This window comes from Melampsora larici-populina (assembly GCF_000204055.1).
Source record: "Melampsora larici-populina 98AG31 unplaced genomic scaffold MELLAscaffold_1, whole genome shotgun sequence".
Taxonomy (NCBI): Eukaryota; Fungi; Basidiomycota; class Pucciniomycetes; order Pucciniales; family Melampsoraceae; genus Melampsora; species Melampsora laricis-populina.
In genome coordinates this window covers 2,799,962-2,821,344 of record NW_006768765.1, presented here as the reverse complement: position 1 = coordinate 2,821,344, position 21,383 = coordinate 2,799,962, and the positions used below count along the sequence as shown (strand labels likewise).

Here is a 21,383-nt window from a genome sequence, read left to right as displayed (position 1 = left end):
GTCTGATGAGGTCTGATGTTTTGGGTGGTAAACCTGCCTCTACCTGACATAACCTACCTGTGTGAAAATATCACCTTTCACAACACCTTGAAACCCCCCTTTCACGTTACGTACATTTTGGTAAAAATCCAGAAAAAAACCCCTTTTCGTCACGTACATCTGCAAGTTTTTGCCCTCAAAACCCCCCTTGTTCGTCACGTACATTACCAGGCGCATTCCTGGGTCCTCCCCTTAGGCTTCCTTAGGCTCAGCTGTTTCGACCCCACCTCCTTTCTTCATGGCCTGTCAAACCAATGTGAGTTATAGATGATCGCCATTCCTTCCAGTTGTATAGCAAACTGATTTGTCCCTCTCATCTTTCCTGTTCACAAAAGAATGTGGATTTTTTCCAACAGTCTCTCTCAGTGAAATTTCAAGCATTTTATGAACCTTCCATAGCACCGGGCATTTCGACTTGAGATCACAATACTCTCCCTGGCAGAGTCAACACAACAGCAACGGTTCTAGACCTTTGAGATGCTAAGAGCAGCCCACTCGATATCAACGGTGATCAAGCACTCTTCACACGTCTCCTATCGTGGTCAATCAGTCTACTAGCTCCTCAGAAACTCTCAGTCCCTTCACTTACAAGTGAAACTATGCGACTGTTGACTGCGACTTATCCTGATGAAGGTCCTTCTCGGAACTCTTCCAATCTGGAGGATACCTCGAAAGCTTACACAAAGTATCATCAAACTATAGGCCGGATGCGACTGGGAAAAATTAACAATGATTGGGTTATTGCATGGAAAATTCAAGGCAGGATATGTACGTCAATCGTACCTCCTGCTGTTGTCAAGAAATCTAACAACAATTGCTGAAATTTTGTTCTCCGTACCAAAAATAGATCTTTTCAGCTCCAAAGAACGCATTTGATCACCATATGACTTTGACCTTGTCATTGATTGTGACTTATCACAGTCTGTCTTCCCAAAGCTCATTTGCAGATGATCTAGGCCCGATGCGACATCTTACAACCCGATTTAAATCAAGATTTTCGAAATCACAATAGGAAAACACGAAATCAACACAAGATGTTTAGCGATCAAAATCTTAACGATTGTACATTCAAATGGAGGAATTTTACAAAGTTTAAAAAGAAATCAATTGATGAAATAAATCTTTCATCAAGGAACTCGAATAAGGAAATTGATTAGTAACTTTTTTGAACACTTTTTGAATGAAGTTTATGATTCTGAAAGTATTACAATTGGAACAAATACGGTAAAATATAATTTGATTTTGGATGTCTAGGTGAGTAAGTTTCATTTTTATTTCCTTACACTGTTCAGCTTGACTCTTTTAAATTTCGATTCTGGATCTTGATGTAAGTAAGTTTCATTCCCTCTTTTGTTTGTTCCATTTGGTAAGTCAATTTCAATTCCTTTACTTCATTTTATTATCCATTGCTCTTTATCGTGTTCATTCTTCATACTAATTTAATCTTTCTTTTTGATTTGACTCCTTTTGATTTGCTTCTGTACTTTTTAGACTCAATTTGACTCGGTCCAATCAATCTCAATTTCAGTCTTATCAGCTGATCACCTCACACTTCTTCCTACCACCCTCTATCCCATTTCCCTTTTGATTCCAACAGTTCATCTCAATTTCCATCATTCAATCAAGATCTCAATCTTCTGAATCTCGATTTTGATCGTTATACAATAAGTAAGTCTTCATTCTATTTCCTTCTTTTGAATTACTGAAACTGACATCATCAACTACTCTTCTTGTTACTCTTCAAACCCCCAAAAACGAATTTATTGGTTTAATATTTCAATCCTTGCCTTTCAACTACAACCTGCACTCTTTAATTCAATTTTGATCTCCAGTTATGATCTTGATATAGTTTTAACTTTGAACCTCAAAATCAAAACTTCATTCTCTTTTAATTTCGACTCTAATCTTTGATCTTGATATGTAAGTCTTTTCTTCTCTTAACTTTCTTTCCACCATTCCTCTTGTATAACACTGACAACTTATATTGTTTCTTTATTTGTCTAGGATTCAATTTTGGCCGTTTTTTTATAGAACGACTGTTTGGACTTGCTTAATCTATTAGGTGAGTATTCATTCCTCATTCATCAATTGTAATCTTATTTGTGTAACATCAATGTTGACATCTTCGAGTTTGACCCCTTTTTCTAAGGTATGTATTTCATTTCATTCATCTTTCTTGTATGTATCATGTTTTTTTGACTTCTCCGTATGTATATACTATACTATTTCAAACGTAGGATTGATGTTCATTGATAATGCCATGTAAAATTCATATAGTGATAATTCAAATTGCAATGATGATCTTGAATGATGATTTTGATTATTTTGCTCACGTCCCATGTGCCTTGATAAGAATTGAAGAGTTTTTTTTCTGTTACTGATAAATGATGTAAGGCAAACAATATGAGATTAAGAAGTGATCATAAGAATCGCTTTTCACAATGTAAGGAAACTCATTGGTTCCTTGATCATCATCCTCTTTGAAGTTTGCACTGTTCAAGGCCACTTTGAACACAACCCAAGCTGATAATGATTGAAGTCTTGACCCTGGGAATCAAAACTGTAAAACTGTAGAGAAGACCACATACCCTCCACATTCTTGTTCACCTTTTTCACTTGAAAGACCTTGAAATCAATCATTAACTTCAAATGATTATAAAAAGAATCACAAACCCAAATGTCTCCGATTACTAAAAGGCATGATTGAAGTAAAGAACAGGAAAAGTATGTTTGGGGTCCTCAAAGCTGCATAGTTCTCGACCCAAACATACTTTTTTTTTCTCCGCCAAAAAAAAATCAAAAAGTATGTGGGAAAAAGTATGTACACCCACATACTTGCTTTGAGTACTGTAAATTTGAAAGGAAAATACCTAATTCTAAGAAGAAAAGAATTGATTTGAATGATGATGAAGAAGAAGAAGGAAATGAAACTGTTGAAGTGGATTGAAGAAAGTGAAGGTAGTAAAAAACAAAAGGTTGTGAATGAAAAAGGAAAAGGGAAAGAAGTTCAAAGTACTGATGATCAAGAAGAGGAAGAAAACAAAGATGATAATAATAGAACTGAGATTAGTTCAAGTTAAACGTACAGATTGTAGAGCAGTAAAGAAATAACAAGAGGAAAACAAATTGAGTTCATGGTTTTACACATTGGGGTTGTTTATGAATTTATTTTTCTTTATATTGTTTCTTATTTTTTGATTAGAAAATTACAAAAAACTATCTTGGTTTTTGTTTTGTAAAATTTATTAGTGTTTCATGATGTGTTGGAAAAAGTAGTACTTCGCCTGTATATAAACTATACATTTAAAGTATCTAATGATACATAGAGATTTTCTTTTTTTGTATGTTTCATTGATCTTTTGAAAAAAGGAAAAAGAGAATGTGATTTTATATAGTTTGTATTGAAAGAATTGGTATGCTTGGTGTTCTGATTGAGTTTTCAAAAAAAGATGTGATGCTATAATCATAGATTTGGTGTTTGGATGAAGGTTTAATATGATATGATGTGAAATGCTTCTTTCTAGACAGAATTTTATGAGAATGGTTTTGATTTTTCCAATCTTGCAACTTTATGGCTGTGCAAGTCCAAGTTTATCTGAACCAATTCTTATTCAACCAGTTGCACTCTTCCATTGGCTCCACAATTTTTTCAGATCTCAGAATTAAGCTTTTTTTGAAGTTGGTTCTTGAGGCAAATCTTATGTAGCGCTTGGAGTTGAATGAGTAGGAGTGATTCCAAGGGATCATCCAGAGAAGCGCCTCAGAATATTGCATACATTCAAAAGGCAACTTCAGGTAGCATTCAATTTCAAACTCAATGAGCTATAAGCTAAACTATCAGATGAGTGAGTACCATCTACAGAGGTTCATCACATTTTTTTATTTGGGCAAGTGATTTGTGGAGAAAAATGGGACTGGCAACTATATTTTACTCAGACCAATTGGTTTGCAAGACTGATTTGATATAACTCAAGGCTTGGCATCTTGGTTTGTATCACAGGGTAGAATGATGGTCACAGCCTTAGATAGTCACAACTGAAGGCTCAAGTGGGATTTCAGGTGAGGAATAAAATGCTTAGCAATTCCTGTAAGATGCCGTGCTATGCCGTGATTATTGCGTGATGCAGTACAACACCCCTGAAGATCTACTCTGATGAAAATACATATATAATTATTCTTCTTTCAACCTTTTTGTATCCTGCCTTTCTTGAGGTTCATCACTGGAGTAATAGACTGACTCCAAATTCCTCTGAACTATTTCAGGATCTCCTATCTCCACATGGTCATAACCTTGTGAACCAAACACTGCAGAGATGACCAGACTCACAAGAACACAGAAGTACATTGTCTCAAACTCAAAGCCGTCATTGTGCGTTTGGCAGGGCGGGGGATCATTTCCACAACTCAAAATCAGGACTTGGCAAAGCAGGAGCAATATAATTAGCAACCAAGCTAAGCAAATGGAACATGGAAAGAAGTGGGAGCTGGATAATTCAACTAAATAAACCTGTACACTACCATTGATGACAGGAACTACATTTGAAACAAGTATATTGAGTGCAGTGCGGTGTGCCAATGTTCAGTTGTTGCGCCCACCTAAAAATGAAAAACCCTAGCCGCGGCGCCCGCCGCTGATTTGCTAGTCATTATTGTATCCAAACTCATCATATTTTAATTGATACCGAGTCAAATGATTGTTGTGAATGTATCTTGTTTTTTGATTCTGGTTGATCTTGATTAGAATGATTGTTTGAAGTTGTATCCTTTTGGCCTTGGTTGTTTCTGAGTACAACAGTCGTTCATTTTATTTGAACTTTACAAATTATGACTGTTAACCACCTCACTCCAGGATTACATTGCAATTGGGGTCTTTGAAAAAGGACCTACCAATCAAGACATTGGATTTCAAAAACTATCAACAATGAGCTAGAACTATGGGCAAGTATGCTTATCATAAACCATGGGTTAACCCGACTTGTGTGTATGATTAAAAACCGGTTTGAAACCGGGCTACGGAAAAATGTAAAATTCAAAAACCAGGCGTTGTGTTTTCAAAACCGGGCGCCAAATATTGCAATCCAACATCAATCATTTAGAAATGAATGACAAAAAGAAAAGAAAGAAAAACATAAAAAAATCCAAAAATATAGGTATACACGCTTGGACATGGTTTTTAGGGTATTTATATTAGGTTTATGGGTGTAGTGAGGTTATAATATAAGAGAAAAGCATTATATTATACAGTGGCAACTTTAATATTGATGGTCAATAAGGAGGAATAGAAGTTATTAAGGAAACAGTACTTTTTTCAAAGTTGGTAAAGAAGGGTTTTACGGGTAGTTTACACATGTAATGGTGGTATTAGTGATATTTAGGGTTTGCAAGAGGATTTTCCGGGATTTTTAAGGTTATAGATGATGATGTAACATTATAGGAGCAAGAGGTAGGGGCAATAGCTGTGTAAAGGGGTGAAAAGGTGTGAATTTTGTCAAAAATGGAGGTTTTCAGCTTATTACATATGTCAGATGACAGCTGAATTGGATGTTAGATAGCTCATTCAGCACAGAAGAGTGGATTACATGCTGTATAAACTTTAAACAATGAGTAACAGAGGTGTGTGAAGAAAGTTATAACAGGAATAAGAAATTGGTGGAAACTTTGAATTTTACTCTTACATGCATACATGTGACAACATTTACATACAAATACCTTAACTTCACGACTCAATAACTCATCCATTAATCATCAGAAGTACTTGATATGGCGCCAATTATGGATCAGTATCACAAGCTCTACAAGATGCACTTTTGTAATCCAAATCTGGACGTCATCTGAAAAACTCTGTAACTTCAAAAATAGGTTTTCAGCCAGTTTACAAGGAAAGAATCACCTGTATTCATCATAAGAAGCGCTTTGTAACGTCTGATTACATTGTTGATCACTTTGGCTGTGTAAATTACATCATCTAATAGTAACAAAGTCATTACATTGCGTCATTATGGTTTTTAGGGGTTTTTGGTCAAACTTGGTTGGTTTTTGAGGCTGTTGACCATTGTAAGAGTTGTAACACATTTATATATACAGTCAAACCTGTCTTAAGACATACCCCTTGGTCCAACCAATTTGGCATGCCTTATAGCAGGTTATGTCATATGGCAGAGTACTGCCATATGGCATAATTGCATGCCTTTCAAATTATCCCTATAATCACATATTTTCATGTCATAAGACAGGTTTTTCTGATAGCACAGCTTTTGAGTATGCCTAATTGCTCCATTTAATGATACTTGAATGGGAATAGGATCAAGGGCACAAAAGATGGATCAAATAAAGTACACATAACATATGTATTTACACACTATGTACACTTTGTGGGGTATTTTATGCCTTAATACCATACTAATGTCCAAAAAAAAGCATGCCATAAGGCATTAGACAGAGAAGGCATAATTTGGCCCTGTCCATGCTTGTTCAGGCCAAAATGTATGCAATTTGGCAGGTTAAGCCAATATACAGGTATGCCATACAACAGGTTTGACTGTATACTCAAGGATGATTTTGGGAATGTTGTTCCCCTTTTTTCTTTATCATTTACACAGTTATCATTTTGTTTATCATTATAAACTTATTATAGCAGTACCTGGTCACTTAAATACACCCTTCATTACAGTTATAAAGAGAAATTCACTTTAGTGTTATAGTCAAAAAGACTTATTGGGAATAATATCAAAAATATATTGCTTTATCTTCTTAGTTATCATATTGGAATAACACTATACCAGTGCTCTATAGCAGTGTTGAGCAAAATAAGATTGTGCTTTTGGGTTAAAAACCGTGTGCTTTTGGTCCTTGAAAGTTACTTTTCTCTGGTGCCTTATCAGTACTCAATTCTGTTGAAGTTTTCATATCATTTCTGTAAAATTCCTACATAACTGACACTTGACTTTATGTTATTATTTCATTCTCATTTTCATTCATCTTAGCATATGTAACACTTATCTGTTTTTTTAGGTTTTGTTTCTGTTTCATCACTCTTATTAACCTATGTACTGTTTCAGAAGAGTTGTGATAAACCTCAAAGCGCAGCAATCATGAGACTCCCTTCCTCATCCAAGATATTCTTCATACTTCTTGGGTGAAAGGTGATTTAAACTCTAATTGTGGGATTTGATATAGTTCATAGAGTTCTGTTCTGAACTTTATCTACCCTGCTCTGACAGATTTGTAACAAATTCAACAGAGTTCCCCTTTCTTACACTGGGAAAATGTAGTATTTTTCCCAAGTGAAAAATGATTGACCTGAAGGACAAAAAAAATTGAAAAAGGTGGAATTCTGCATTCATTCTGCATGTGCATTAACACTGCATTTTTCTGCATTGATTCTGCATTTTTTTTCATTAATGGTGCATTAATGGTGCATTTTTATGCATTAACATAGCATTTTTAATTATTTTTGACATTAATTCTAATCATTTTGCATAGCCGAAAAATACTACATCTGTGCAGTGTTATTGTCTTGTTTTAGGAGGGCAGTCCATAGACATGTTCTACTAGTCATTTGTTGGTAGGTTATCCCCTTCACTCTCTGTATAACCCTTTTTGGGTTAGAAGTTCTACATCATAGAGTGCAGAAATAATGTCAATGAGGTGGAAATTAAAAGCAACAAAAACCATGTGCATAGAACAATAACTAGACAGGCACATCTGATTAGTGACACAAATGTGTGCTTTTTGTTAAGTCTGTGACTTTGCTTGGCTTTTAAATCCACTGGCATCTGCAAGATGAACTCAGCTTTTGAATATCAGAAAAAAAACATAAAGCATCTAAATACATGTGATAAATTGCTATTTTTAACTCTTTCACTTTAGTAGGAGCCAATAAAGCGGGGATGTCCTTTTGGATAATGAGATGTGAAAAGCCCACACGGCAGTGAAACTCCATGGAAAATTCTGTGTGATTGGCCGTCAACCAATGTACAGAAATCAATTGATCACAGAAATGGCCTTCCAATTGGAGATAGAAAGTCATGAAAAGCAATAAGACTTGATACTATATAATGGTGCTTGCACAAAAGGGTTAAAGACCAGGAAGGTGAAGAGATAACCAAAGTACACAGAACTTGCCAGTTGGGTAAGTTTCCTGAGGTACCAAGAACTGACCACTTGGGTACCTTTCATCTTTTAGTTCAAGACCCTTCCTAATGTAGAGCAGGACAAAATTAGAGAACTAGTTGTTAGTTCTAATCTACCAAAACAATAAGAAAATGTGATGAGAGAAAAGACAACAAGTTTCAGGAAAACAATAGAGCTTTTATACAAAACACATTTGTTGTGGTGGTTACAAATGACAAATTATGAAAAGAAGAAACCTAGTTTAGATCACAATATTCCTAACTCTTCTAACCTGTCTGTACCAATCAAGGGTGAGAAAAAGGCTAAGTGGCTAGTCCTCTACAATGCCAAGTCAGTCTGGGCCTTAACAGCTAAGAGGTATTCAGGGGCCTGTAAAAATTGTGTAGCAAATATACATGAGACTTTGGATCCAACACACAGTATCAGCATCTTAAAAAAAACTCAATGTAGGGCTTCTGGATCAGCTGTGCACATGCAAATTATTCAAAGATTTGAGGATTTCTTGGGTCAGATTTAAAGGCTGTGACATATAAGCACAGCTGTGGACACTCTAAACCCCCAGTAACAGGAAATGCCAACCTATTTTTCAAGTTTTAAGTGTACTCCTCAAGAGGTAGTGCCAAAGGTAGACTTGCTGAAGGTGGAGTTAAACAAGACTTCCTTCAAATGACAAGAGATCCATATGATTTTCACAGTGACAATATTCAATTTGAGTCCACATCTTGATGATTTAAAAAAGAGAGGACAACAAATGGAAAACCAAGAACCTTCAAAACAAGTCAAGACTGGAACACATCCAACAAAAAAGATCATCAATTCCACCTGTCACAAGGAAAAGCACATCGTATCTTGTGTACAGTGATTCAAGAGAAGAGAAAAATAAAAATTGTTTATTTCCCTAGCTTTGAAATGACAAGAGCAAAAGGATCTTGAGAGACATTCAAATTTCTGAGTGGAACTCAGCCTGAGAATGTGTCAAGGCTTGCAAGCTGTTGTTTATACTCAGATACCTCAGCACTGAGGAGGAAACTTTCCAACCTGGAGGTATTTTTGGGTGGGAAGCAACTAATGAATGAAGATAGTTTTACTGGGATTATATTTGGGTATTGGGACTCAAACCCAGTCCTCATATATTTGTGGTTACATTCTTGAGTTTGAGACCAGTCTCCTGAGAGTATAGCTCTCTACAATCTTGAGGATATGATTATCCTCAAGATGATGTGTTGAGAATATATTTGCCCAAAACATATCTTACACAATGTCAGATAACGGTTTTTTGTGGTAGCAGTAAGGCATGGACCCGGCCTCAGGACACCTGGAACAGTCCTGGTCCGGGCCCGGGCTCAAGCTTTAACAGCCCATTTGAAATGCTCTTGGGCCCCAGAGTAGTGTGCTCACGGGCCAGCTAAAAGGGCACAACCAAAGGGGCCCAAGGGATTATGGGGATGGGAAGCGATCTTGAGATGCTTAGAAAGATGGCAGGAGTACTGACTAAGGCAGAAAAGGGGGTTTTGAAGGATATCATGGCAGATATGATCCTCTAAACTCATGATTTTGCCCAATGCTGGGCCACGCAGCCAATTTTTTTGTATCACCGGGCCGGGCCGGGCTGGCCCAAGCAAAATAGGGGCCCAAAACAGCTCAATTTCTGAAAGCCGAGTTGGGCCGGGTCCAAGCCTTAGGTAGCAGCAGAGGCCATTTGTCTCCAGTTGGTTCTGTGGAACCAATTGGCTTCTCAGAACCCAGTAGACTCCTTTGGCTGGCCTCTCAGCATTGGGTCTTTAGGCAGGTCAATCTGTCTGGCCTGGTTTGGTTGGGAACACAAGAAAGCTCTTGATTACAAGAGTATACAGGGTGGGATGGTGCATTTTTAATTTGATTCAGACATAACCTTGTTGGGATGTGCATATGAGGAATTGGCTGAGTCTGATTGGTGGGTGAGGATTGGAAATCTTTGTGGTAAAGTTTCATAGACACTGTACCAGATTTCCTGCAGGGGGGTATTTGCAAAGTCTCTGAAGATTCTCACTTACCTGCCTGCCAAGTCCCCATGGGCTTTGAAACCAACTGTGCCTTGTCAGTTCCATCAAAGATGAAAGAGAATGACCTATCAATTGTATATTGTAGTATTATAGATCAGGTCTATGAAACACCATGTCTGCATCCTTGTAGCATGTTTACGTGCACACACAAAGGACTTTTCTTAGACCCTCAAAAAGTCCTTCAAATAGGTTCCACAACAGGTGCATATTCCCCTTATCAAATGGGACATTCTGGGACCTTGACACTCAGTTGACCCCAGCTGCTGACAGAGGATTCTGCATGTCCTATAACTGAATCATTATTCACACTGGGTGCTCAACAACAATCCCAGGCTAAATCCAACCAAAAGACTGATTTTTTTCAAAACTCTCCATGTGTGCACCTCAACAGGCTAACAAGATATTGACATGGTGAAAGACATGCTAAGGAAATTGTATTCTATCTATGACTTGAAGTCAGCAGGTCAAATGTTTGTTTCAGCTGTTCATGATCAATCAACTTTGTTGGTGGGGATTTGTCCAAGAAAGTATTTTTCTGGATCAACTAAAACATATGATGATTCCATTTAACATCTGAGAAATACATACATACAACTGTAATTGTTATGGATTGAAGAATGTCTATTTGATAAATTTAAATGCAACTTTTTTCACTAAATGGTTGTGAAGAGACTTTCCAAAACAAATGTAAAGAAGGAAGGAAGAAGAGAAAGAAAAATGACAATGTTGTGATGTACAAGGTTTGGGAAAGAAGAAGTCCGCGCCACACAGCTTCAAAGCATAAAAGAAGAAAGCTACAAACACAAGCCACTTATTCAAAGTCAAGTGCTAATTAACACGGTTACCTGCGTAAAGAGGGCGTCATTTTGGAAACAGTGCCTTAGTGGGAGTGACGAGTGGTACTCACGGCAAATTCGACGCCTCGAAAATGGCAAAGGATCAGATAATCATATTTGCATCGAACCTCCAGCGGATTGCATCGTCGGTCTAGCAGAAAGTGCGGCATTAGCCTGCGAACGAGCTTTGCGCTGCAGGTCGTTCGCGTCTGAGGAGATGATTAATCAGGGAGATGATCAGGAATGCGGCGGTTTACTTAATTACGACAAAAGGTGGCTCACGAGGAAAGGGTTCCGGTAATCCAGCTAAAGGCCCGCTTGAGTGATAGACCTTAGGTCGAAAGGATTCTTCTTCTTCCATAATCGCGCTGAAATAAGACATCTAAAGTGAGTATGGCACGTAATAGCTATTATGTGGCGCATTCAACTAACCTATTTCGGACTGTTACAAGAAGGTTGAAGGTAAGCATATCAAATATCTAATCACAGAATGAGAACTTGAAACGGGAGACTTACACTTCTCAATAAGGTTCTCTTTACCTTGTATAGAGGCATAGCACATCTGCACGGTTTTTTCGGACACTGGATACAATGGATGTTGGATATAATGGATGCTAAGTTTGATGACAGTCAGACTAAGAGATCGTGGGCGAAATCCCACTTACAAAAGACGCCCCACTTCACGCCAAGCTTTGATTTGGCAAACTTCAAGACGTTCTCCACACTCAAGAAGTTGATAAAAGCATAGCCCACATTCAGGCGCGCTTTGAAATCCATTCTGAGGTACAGGAAATCAAATCCTCGGGGACAAATTTCATTGATGAAGTTGAACAACATTTCATCCGTGATTTTGTTCGGGATGTTCTACCAATCAGAAAGCTTTCGTCAAGTTCAAGATTCATGTCACGAAGAATGAACCATTCATACTTTGATCATACAGGTAGTGCGTGGATCACTTCCACATTCGATTCGATCTAAGTCGATGACGTTACTGGGCGGAACACCTGGAAAAGGAAAAGCCCGAGGTCGATGGGTAGCAGCCACCATGTGTTGATGCTTCTGTAAGTCTATATGTTGGAGGCTGGGTGGCGGGCGATCATGAGGATGACCCATTGGTGCCGAAAACGGAATGGCCTCTGCAATGTTTGAATTGGGGGGCTGATGATAGATAGGAGAGCTTGCAGGACCTGGAACCTGATGATCCAATGAAGTGAGAAAGATTAGTCTCCCAGCAAATGATCAATAAAGGACAAAGTTGAGGTGCACCCGCGCATTCCAAGGAAAGACATAATTGCCAGCGTAGGGGTCGGCCATATAGCGATACAACAACCCGTTGTTATACGGTTCCGGTGCGCTGATCATGGTTGGCGGTGGACGTATGGTAGGGGGAAGCATACAGACTCTGGGATTCATGGGTGGGTTGATTGGCACAGGCTGATCGTTTGGAGGAATGTTATTGACAATTGCTACGGCGAAAAAACACGTCAATCTACTAAACCAAATCGAAATCCACAGGATCCCTTACCAGTGTTTGGAGTCGAGTACATGCGACCACCGACTACGTGTGGCACATCTACAGACACTTGAAAATCCTGTGAAGAACGGCATTTTGTCAGTATTTAATTCACAGGGTCTGATAGCTAGCAGTATGAAGTGCTCACGGCAAAATCGCGAGCTACCAGTTGTTTTTGGGCAGCTGTTGCGCGACGATCGTCGAACCATTCAACGTGCCATTGATTGTATCCCACGTGCTTCAAAACTTTCAGATCACCATATCTGCACAAGTACTCAGTTAACACATCATGAGTGATGATACCACGAGGATCTGTGTCAAAGATAAGTTCACATCAGGTAGTCTCCCAAATAATACACCGGAGCAAAGGGCCCATACCATCAAAATGAAGCATGAGGGTTGCTTCATTTGCCGATAGGATAGGATTGTCGAGGTCTTGAGCCAGCTGAATGACTTCAGGACGGGATATCGGCTCAAACTTTAGATAGGAGCCAAACACAACCTGAAGGAAAGATTCGGTAGCTCAGTGCACAATGTTTTGACAGCATGTAAAATGATACTCACGCCTAACTCTTGTGGGCCTTGTTCCATCATGTTGGAAATCGAACGTATATCATGAAATCCTACAAGAATGAAACCCAGAGGACTGAGCGTATCCACGTAGATGTCTAACAGATCACCGTATCTCTGGAAGAGTATAATGCGATCAGCCTCAAGAAAATTGTCGCTCGAGTCAAAACACATTCAAACTCACCGCAAAAGCATTTCGGACCTTCACAATACCCTTCATGCTACCCAGTAGTTTGGGAGAAAGTCCCAAAATCTTGCAGTATCTAGTCATGAAGGAGGCTTGTGTTCCCCAGGAAGGTAGTCGAGAAAGAAGTACGGTGTCAGATGACCTTCGTTCGAATGAGACGCGAGAAAGATCTGGATTGATTGATGGCGTGAAGATCATCGAATCAACCTCCTCGGTAGAAGATGAAGATCGAGCAGAATCTGGGTTCATTCCACTAGGTGAAGAGCGATCATCCATCCGGGGACTCTCACCCTCCACCCCTTCGTCAATCTCTTCGTCGTTCCAGCGCAAGCTCAACAAGCTTCTTTTCAACATTCTACGATTTCCAACTCCAGCCATGGTACTAGAGCGAGGGCGGAGCCTGGACTGTGCATATTTAGATGGCGGATCATACTGGAAATTACCAAGGTTCGACAATCCAGACCCGTCTGTTCTTACTTCAAAGGCCGAGTAACCTTCAGGTACACATGAAGCAAAGGCAGGATTCTCTGGATTGCCGTCAGCGGGGGCCGTATGATAGCGTTGCCTGCGTTCAGTAGCTCGATGTTGGTCCGAACCAGTAGATGGAGAAGATTCGCCGTTATTTGACTTATGTGGCGGAGAGTGGCCCGCTCTTTGTGAGTGAGGAGAAAGATCGATACCCTGGTCTAGCTTTCCTATTCCATAGATTGGATAGGATGCGGGGGGGTGCGAAAAAGCGAGAGCCGACGGTAAACTGCTGGCAAAGATACTGGACGAAGATGCTGAAAAGATAGGCGCGCCTGTTCCCTGCCCGGCGCGTTTAACTGATCCAGGGAGGTTTGAGCCGTCATTGCGAGATTGGAAATGAGAAACGGAGACGCGTCGAGGGGGATTATTCTCCAAACCGGAATTCGGGATGGGGCCAGCGGTAGAGCCGCTGAGGGTTTCAGAGCGTCTGCGATGTTCTGAGACCTCGTTGACAGGCGAAGACTCTTGTTCCCCATGGCGAGGGGTTATGCCAGATGCAGGTGATTTTCGTTGAGGAGTAGACATACCGTGATTGGAGTCAAAACCTGGACCAGTCGGGTTTGAAGCAGACCGGCGGCGACTATTTTCAGATAGAGCCAATTGCTTAAGTTGATTTGCTAGGGTCATTCCCGAATTCACCTTTCCTGGAACCCCTCCCGGATGAGGAGATGCTCTCGTAGGAGAAATGGAGTCGGAATCAGACGAAAATTCAACAGGCGGGCCACGAGAGCCAGCGAAAGGCCGAGTGTGTTGTTTTGGAACAGTATCAGGAGGTGTGAGGAGTGAAGTTTGACGAATTAGCTTCTCCACAGGTGATTGTATGTTGACCGGAGTTCTGACAGAGCTGGGGTCGTCTGATTTCTTGAGTGGGGTGAAGGGTGGAGTCAAAAGACCACTTCTGAGCGCCGCCACATCTACAGAAGAGGTTCGCCGACGAAAACGTAAAGACGATGCCAAATCTCCTTCAAGCGCCTCCGCTAAAGACGCCGTGGAGGGAGGGAGCCACTTTGACATCTGGTGCGTAGTAGGTCCAACGGTGGCGCGTTTCTTGAAGCTAGAAGCCGGATGGTGAGTTTGGAGGGACGCCGGGAGCCCAGTGTGCGTAATTGACCCGTTGTTGGGGGTATCAGAAAAATGTACCTTCGCACTAGGTGAAGCGCCACGAGGACTCTCAGCATTCAGCGTATCAGAGCGTGAAGTGTCATAGGGTGATCCAGGTCGCAAGAAATCGTTCCGCAATGAGATAGACGAGCGTCGCGGGCGAGGAAGCCGAGCGTAAGGATCGTCCATTACGTAAAGGTCACCAGTGTCATCGGTAGGCGAATTGACCGGAGAGCTTTTCTTTGAGGGCTGATTTTCTTGATAACAAGGCTGCAAGAGACCTGGAGGTGACTGTGCAAGTTGAAAGAACCAAATTTCGTCAAAGGCTGATTTCATCTCTTGAGCTGAAAGACAAGAGCAATATAAAAAAGAATTTCTTACTCGTTCATTGGCAGGGCTAGCGGATGCGCTAGAGTGTTTATGTCCGTGGGGTACAGCAGCAGGGTCCGACTGGATTGAGGCGGGAGTGCTCGGATTTGTCGTAGTTGATTGATGAGCAAGGGATGGTGAAGAAAGAGGAGTAGGGGTACCAGTTCCTCCTGGTTTGGGAATATAGAAGGTATTTACCAAAAGACGAGCGGATTTAGCGACTGGGTTGCTTCGCATCACCGTTTCTGTCGAGGACAAACGAGGCAAGGGTGGGGCAGTTGACTGCAAGGCGCGTTAAGTCGGTAAGAATTCACGGTCAAGATAAAAGGTTTGGTAAAGAAGCAAAAGTCAATCGTCAAATCCCTCTCAAAGATCCACATTAAACTCGATCGTCAAATGGATTCATGTTCGGACGTCGGAGAGCCGTGGACTCCACAGGCCCCTTTACATGATTTATGCCATACGTCGGTCAAGAAGGGCTCGTCTCAAGCAACATATCAAACGTCTTGAGTCTAACCTCTATTCAAATACGAAACCTTCATTCGGAAACCAATGAAAAAAAAACAAGAAGACCAAGAGATAAGCAAAACAAACCTCGTTTTGTACCTTTTGTTCCTGGGCGGCCATTGAGAAAAAATGAAGGGTTCAAATAAGATCAAGCCCGTCGTCAAGAATGCAGCGTAGTCAAATAAAGAAATCGGACCAAGTTTGAGCTATCGTAAGAGCTGGGAGATCCACTAAAGTACGGTACCGTGATGTGAACAATGTGAGACAAGATAATCAGAGCTACAGGCGGAGTGAAGAGCTCTAGGACTGCCAAGATGACAATCGTGAGTTTCGAGAAACTAGGCTGATCAGAGAAGAAGCGTGAGTTAAATCGAGGTTCTTGCGGGAAAATCAGTCAAAGTTAAAAGAAAAAAGGACAGCCAAAATTGGGAGGTAGTGATAGATGATAGATTGATCAAGGAAAGAACAAGGGTGTGTGATGACTGATTCGAGCGGACAGGAACAAATCAACCGATCGTCAACCGGGACGCAAGGAGATGAGTCAAGACGAGCTAGCAAAAAGAAGTTCAAGACGCTTTTGACAGAGGCTAAAGTTGATGATGATGATGATGATGATGATGATGATGATGATGATGATGATTGGGCTGATGATGAGGATGATGAGGATGATAACCGAGCTGACTGAGCAAATAATGAAAGAGAGAGCGACCCTTGGATGATGATGACTTCAAAGCGCGTTTTATGAAGCTCTTCACCGCGTATGAAGTGTCTCTTCTGAACATCAAATTTTCAAGAGGTCACCCACGCAAGTCCTTCATTATACCCATCTGGGTCTCAGCTGATGTTAAACTGAATCGTCTTCGTCTATCACTCCACCGATTTGAAATCCAACATTACTACAAAAGTTCCTGAATTTTTGTTTTTGCTCAAGTCTTTTAGGATTAGCATCCTCTGCGCATTCGATTATATCTTACATCACCAATCCAACCGATTCTCCGGTTAGGCTCCACAATTCTACCCACTTTTCCAAGCTTGACTACGTCTAGCGATCAGGTGAAGACTATTGAGCTCATGTCCAGAGATCACCAAGCCAGAGCTGAAGCCTTGCGTCAGTGTGAGGCTTATGTCCGTTTCTTTCCGGAAGTAGGGCATACCCTTGATTCGAATTGACGCTTGACCCAATCTATGCTCTTCTCGTCAGCTTTTCATCATCTGTGCTCGGATCAATGTCCTGCGTCTTGATATGACTCACTTTTTCAGGTTTAGTGACCCAAGATTGGTCTCACCAACAACGATTCTGCAGAAAATAGCTGTTTAAGACCGAGCTCGGGCCCTGTTCTAGGTCCTAGAAGAGGTAAGCACTCAGATGCTCTTCTAAGATCATTTTTCAAGCTTTCGGGTCAACAACACCAAGCGAGCGGAGTCAAATCTGATCGAGCTTCTCTCTTTACCAGTATTTCAACCCATACCGTTGACCCTTGGCTTATGCTTCTTAATCTAAAGATGAAAGGAAGTTAAGGCGATAGCTGCTCACTCACAGCATGTGCGATGCAATCATAATGCGCATCCGCGCAATGTTTGCCAGGCATTGAGTGTATCTCCTCAAATTGTCCGTATGAGGACAGTTCAGAGGAGGTCAAGACTTTCGAAGCGCAACCCTAGTGAATAAATATTTCAAAGACAACTCTGATGGGCTCAGAGCCACAATCTGAGTGCACAGTCAAGATTGGGCAGCCCGCGGATGTTTATGAAGTCGCTATGCAGCGTGTTCATGAATACCCCTTGGAAATATCTATCATCCGCCATATGAAGCTGTACGCAGGCCCACGGAACGTTAACGAGGGACGCCCGCGGATTCGAGTGACTGGGGTGAGCAATCCTCGGATTTATCCTATTGTCACGGTTTAGACTTGGATGCTGAACTCGTACTTCTTCAAGCTTACTTTTTGCTTGTCCCCAGTTAAGCCTATATACAGTCGTTTTCGAAAAGCTTGTCACAAATTCACTGCCAAATCGCTCGAGTTTTGCGGGCAAATTTGGACAAGCTTTTTGCAAACCACTATAGAAGAAAATCATGGTCTGACCTAAGCAACCGACGAATTGTCGACTAACTCGTTTTGCGTATCTTTCACTCGGTCTTTCTTCTCTGCCTTACTTCGTTTGACCTGACAAGGAAAAGCTTGGGATTGACACTAAGCGGAAAGATTCAGGCATGATACATCTCATTCGAGAATTGGAACACAACAGTGCGAAAGAAGATTACTCCAAAGTGACAGCCTGCCCAGAGTGCACTGAGTGTGCCGCACTGGCCTGGCATGTTCAGAAAGAAAATCTACCTATTGTGCAGACAGTGCCCACATTGAAGAACTACAATTTACACCACAGACACTAATTAAATCCTTCTCAAGCTCGACATTCAAGCTGATGATTTGACTTCTGAGGATGTCGAGGCTTGGATCGCTCACACTTTGTATGTAATGCTTGTGAGCAAAAGTGAGCATATAGGAGAATGCATTCCAGATTAATGTTGGTTAGATGTATGACAGTAGGGCAGGTCAAGCTTTACTGCGCGTTTAGAATTTTCCCATTGTTCGAATGTTTCATTCATTTTCGTGTTAAAATCCAGATTCGAGCAAGTGGCTCAGGCCCAGCAAGCGATCAGAAGTCTGTGCTGAAATAAACTTAACAAAGTTCCACGCTCGCGCATCCTCGCGAGGCGTCGAGCGAGGGACTTACGCCAAATGTGTACGCTCCATAACCTCAGAGATTTGGGTTTGGCAGGGAGCTTGCTTCAAGTCCTTATAACTTTTTCCACACTGAGGATTTGAATATAGTCCAAACAGAGGACTTGTGCGCTGATATCCTGCGCTGAGACTACAATTTTTTTTCCCGAGGAAGTTAATCCCTTCTTGCCAAAAATGTGCTTCAAAGATTGGTCTTAGCAGCAAATTTGGACTCGAGAGAGAGGTTACATGTGTAATCCTCTGTTAAGAGCCAATATTTGATGCGCATTTTAGACAAGAGGGCAGCACATTCCTTGGGAAAAAAAATATGTACCTTATGCACCAGAGCCAGGCGCACAAGTTCTTCCTTTGGACCATATGCAAATCCTTGGTGTGGAATAAGCTATAAGGGTTTGAAGCAAGCTCCCTGCAAAAGCCAAATCTCTGAGCTTATGGAGCATACACATTTGGCGTAAGTCCCTCGCTTGACGCCTTGCGAGGATGTGCAAGTGTGGGACTTTGTTAAGTTTAGTGTTGAAAGAGCAGAGCTCAAAGCACGGGTTACATAAGTATCTCCTACTAGGTTCAATGCTGTTTGCTTTGACGCATTATGGCGAGTAGAAAGACAATTTTTGTGACATCTGTATACACCACGGGAGGACTTTTTGTCTGAAATTGGCCAGTGTGAGGGGTGGGTGCTCTTTGTAGGGGTACTCAGTGCTCACTAATGGGTAAATGGTAGGTTTCTTAATTTTCACTTCTTTATTTCAAATATGTAGTATGTACAAATTGAAGTAAAGAAGGAAAAAGAAAGGAAACAAAAAAGGACTGATTGTTATAATCCATAACTCACATTATCTCTATAGCTAGTTATGCTTGTACTGTAGAAGCGTGAGAACTAGTCAGTGCTCGAGGTATCAGGATTGATACCTCATACTTCAATCTCAGTTATAATATAAGAAGACCTTCTCTGATCTCCATAAGTCCTGAAGCCATAACATATTGAAGTATCTACATTTACAACCCTGGACGTCAGAGAACAAGCAAAGAAGAAGTTAAGAAATTGAAATCAAAGAAATCTGAAGAAAGGAAGAAAAAGTCTAAATCAAAGAAGAACAACTAGAAGTGAAGATCAATCTAGGAAGTTTAAAAATACTCTTATATTCAAACTCAAACCTTATTATAAACCTGAACAACCTTATCACCACCTTATCACCACCGTATTCCCCGCATAAATTCTTTCACCACGCCCGAATTCCAAGTACCTCAAAGTCCCACTCAGTTGCTCAGCTCTGATTCAATCGCATACACCTCTGCATCTTCTAACGAGGTCGTTGAAACCGGACTAGATCCCGTAACTTCACACGAGATGTCGGGAATGCAGATCTCGGGAACGGATCCGATGACTGCAATCCTAGCACGGCTCGAAGCTATGGATCTGAAACTAGCCGAAGAGACCCAACGTTGTGAAGCAGCTGAACAACGCAGCGTCGCTGCTGAACAGCGCATGGCTGAAATGCAACAACAGGCCCAGCAGGCCAGTCAATCCCAAAGTGCTAACTCAGCACCGGCTATCCCGGCGATCGTGTCAAAGGACTCTGCTACTGGGTTTCAAGCAAAACCTCCCAAAGTTGGGACACCCGACAAATTCGATGGGACTCGAGGCAGCAAAGCTGAGATCTTTGCAAATCAAGTGAGACTATATATTTTAATGAACCCGTCGCAATTTCCCGATGACCGTACCAAAATCGGATGGACACTATCCTATATGACTGGGAAGGGTGCAGAGTGGGCTAAGCCAGTCACCCATAAGCTTATCCACGAACCTGACAAAGCTATGACTTGGGATTCCTTTTCAAAAACGTTTGAGGCCACTTTCTTCGACTCTGAACGCATCACAAAGACCGAAAAGGCTATCCGAGCGTTGGCTCAATCCGGCACTGTATTATCCTACTCGCTTCGATTCAATGACCTTGCACTTGTGGTGAAATGGCCTCAATCAGTTCTTATAACTCAGTTCAAACAGGGCCTTAAACGGGAAATTCAAGTGCAAATGGTGAGAGATGTCTTCACTAGTCTCGACCAGATCATTGAACTCGCGATCAAAATTGACAACAAGCTTCACAAACGGACTGAAGAGAATCAAGCGGAGACAAGAGATGCACCAGCCCATGATCCAAACGCGATGGACTGCTCGGCTTTTAGATTTAAAATCTCAGATGATGAGTACAAACGTAGATGGGATAAGGATTTATGTTTTAAATGTGGTAATTCAAATCATATTGCAAGAGAATGTTATTCGGGGAAAGGGAAATGGAGGGGTAAATTCAGGAGTCATAGAGAAGCAAAAATAAGTGCATCAGAAGTTAAATTAGAAGGTGAAGAGAAAGGAAGTAAATCTGAAGAGTCAAAAAATGGAGAAGCTCAAGGTTGAAGGTCGTGCCTTCCTTGAGCTTAGAAAGGAGTGGATCAAGTGTATCAATGGGATTGGTTGAACTGGAAATTGACAACTTTGCAATTAAAGACAACCACATTTTTATCACCGTGCCCATTTATGATCCCTCCAAAGACACGACCCATTTTGCCCGTGCCATGCTTGATTCCGGTGCTACTCATAACGTTCTGAATGAAAAGTTTGTATACCGAAATAAGCTGACAACTCAGACCTTAGATCAGCCAAAACCAGTAACTGGTTTTAATGGATCACAATCTTATATCTCAAGAATAGGAGAATACATCATTGAAGTTAATTTAAAAAGAAAAAATCCAAATTTATTCCTAATATCACAGTTGAAAGACTCAGTAGATGGTGTATTAGGAATTGATTGGATGAGT

The 21,383-nt window shown here is 41.0% G+C and overlaps 2 protein-coding genes across 2 annotated transcripts; both read right to left on the bottom strand.

The window, feature by feature from the left end:
- Positions 1 to 243: 243 nt before the first annotated feature.
- MELLADRAFT_54516 (uncharacterized protein) lies at positions 244 to 2,318 on the bottom strand (the record flags this gene model as incomplete). Its single annotated transcript, XM_007403673.1, has 8 exons — positions 244 to 295; positions 375 to 807; positions 887 to 1,293; positions 1,376 to 1,405; positions 1,531 to 1,707; positions 1,872 to 1,959; positions 2,044 to 2,101; positions 2,277 to 2,318. The coding sequence occupies 3 exons, from the start codon at positions 2,299 to 2,301 to the stop codon at positions 1,872 to 1,874; spliced, it is 171 nt and encodes a 56-aa protein (XP_007403735.1).
- Positions 2,319 to 10,723: 8,405 nt separating this feature from the next.
- MELLADRAFT_70498 (uncharacterized protein) lies at positions 10,724 to 12,628 on the bottom strand (the record flags this gene model as incomplete). The annotated part of the gene is made up of 9 exons (XM_007403672.1): positions 10,724 to 11,059; positions 11,122 to 11,259; positions 11,333 to 11,418; positions 11,483 to 11,492; positions 11,567 to 11,632; positions 11,716 to 11,914; positions 11,978 to 12,244; positions 12,317 to 12,516; positions 12,576 to 12,628. The coding sequence occupies 8 exons, from the start codon at positions 12,595 to 12,597 to the stop codon at positions 11,162 to 11,164; spliced, it is 948 nt and encodes a 315-aa protein (XP_007403734.1).
- Between the last annotated feature and the right edge of the window lie 8,755 nt (positions 12,629 to 21,383).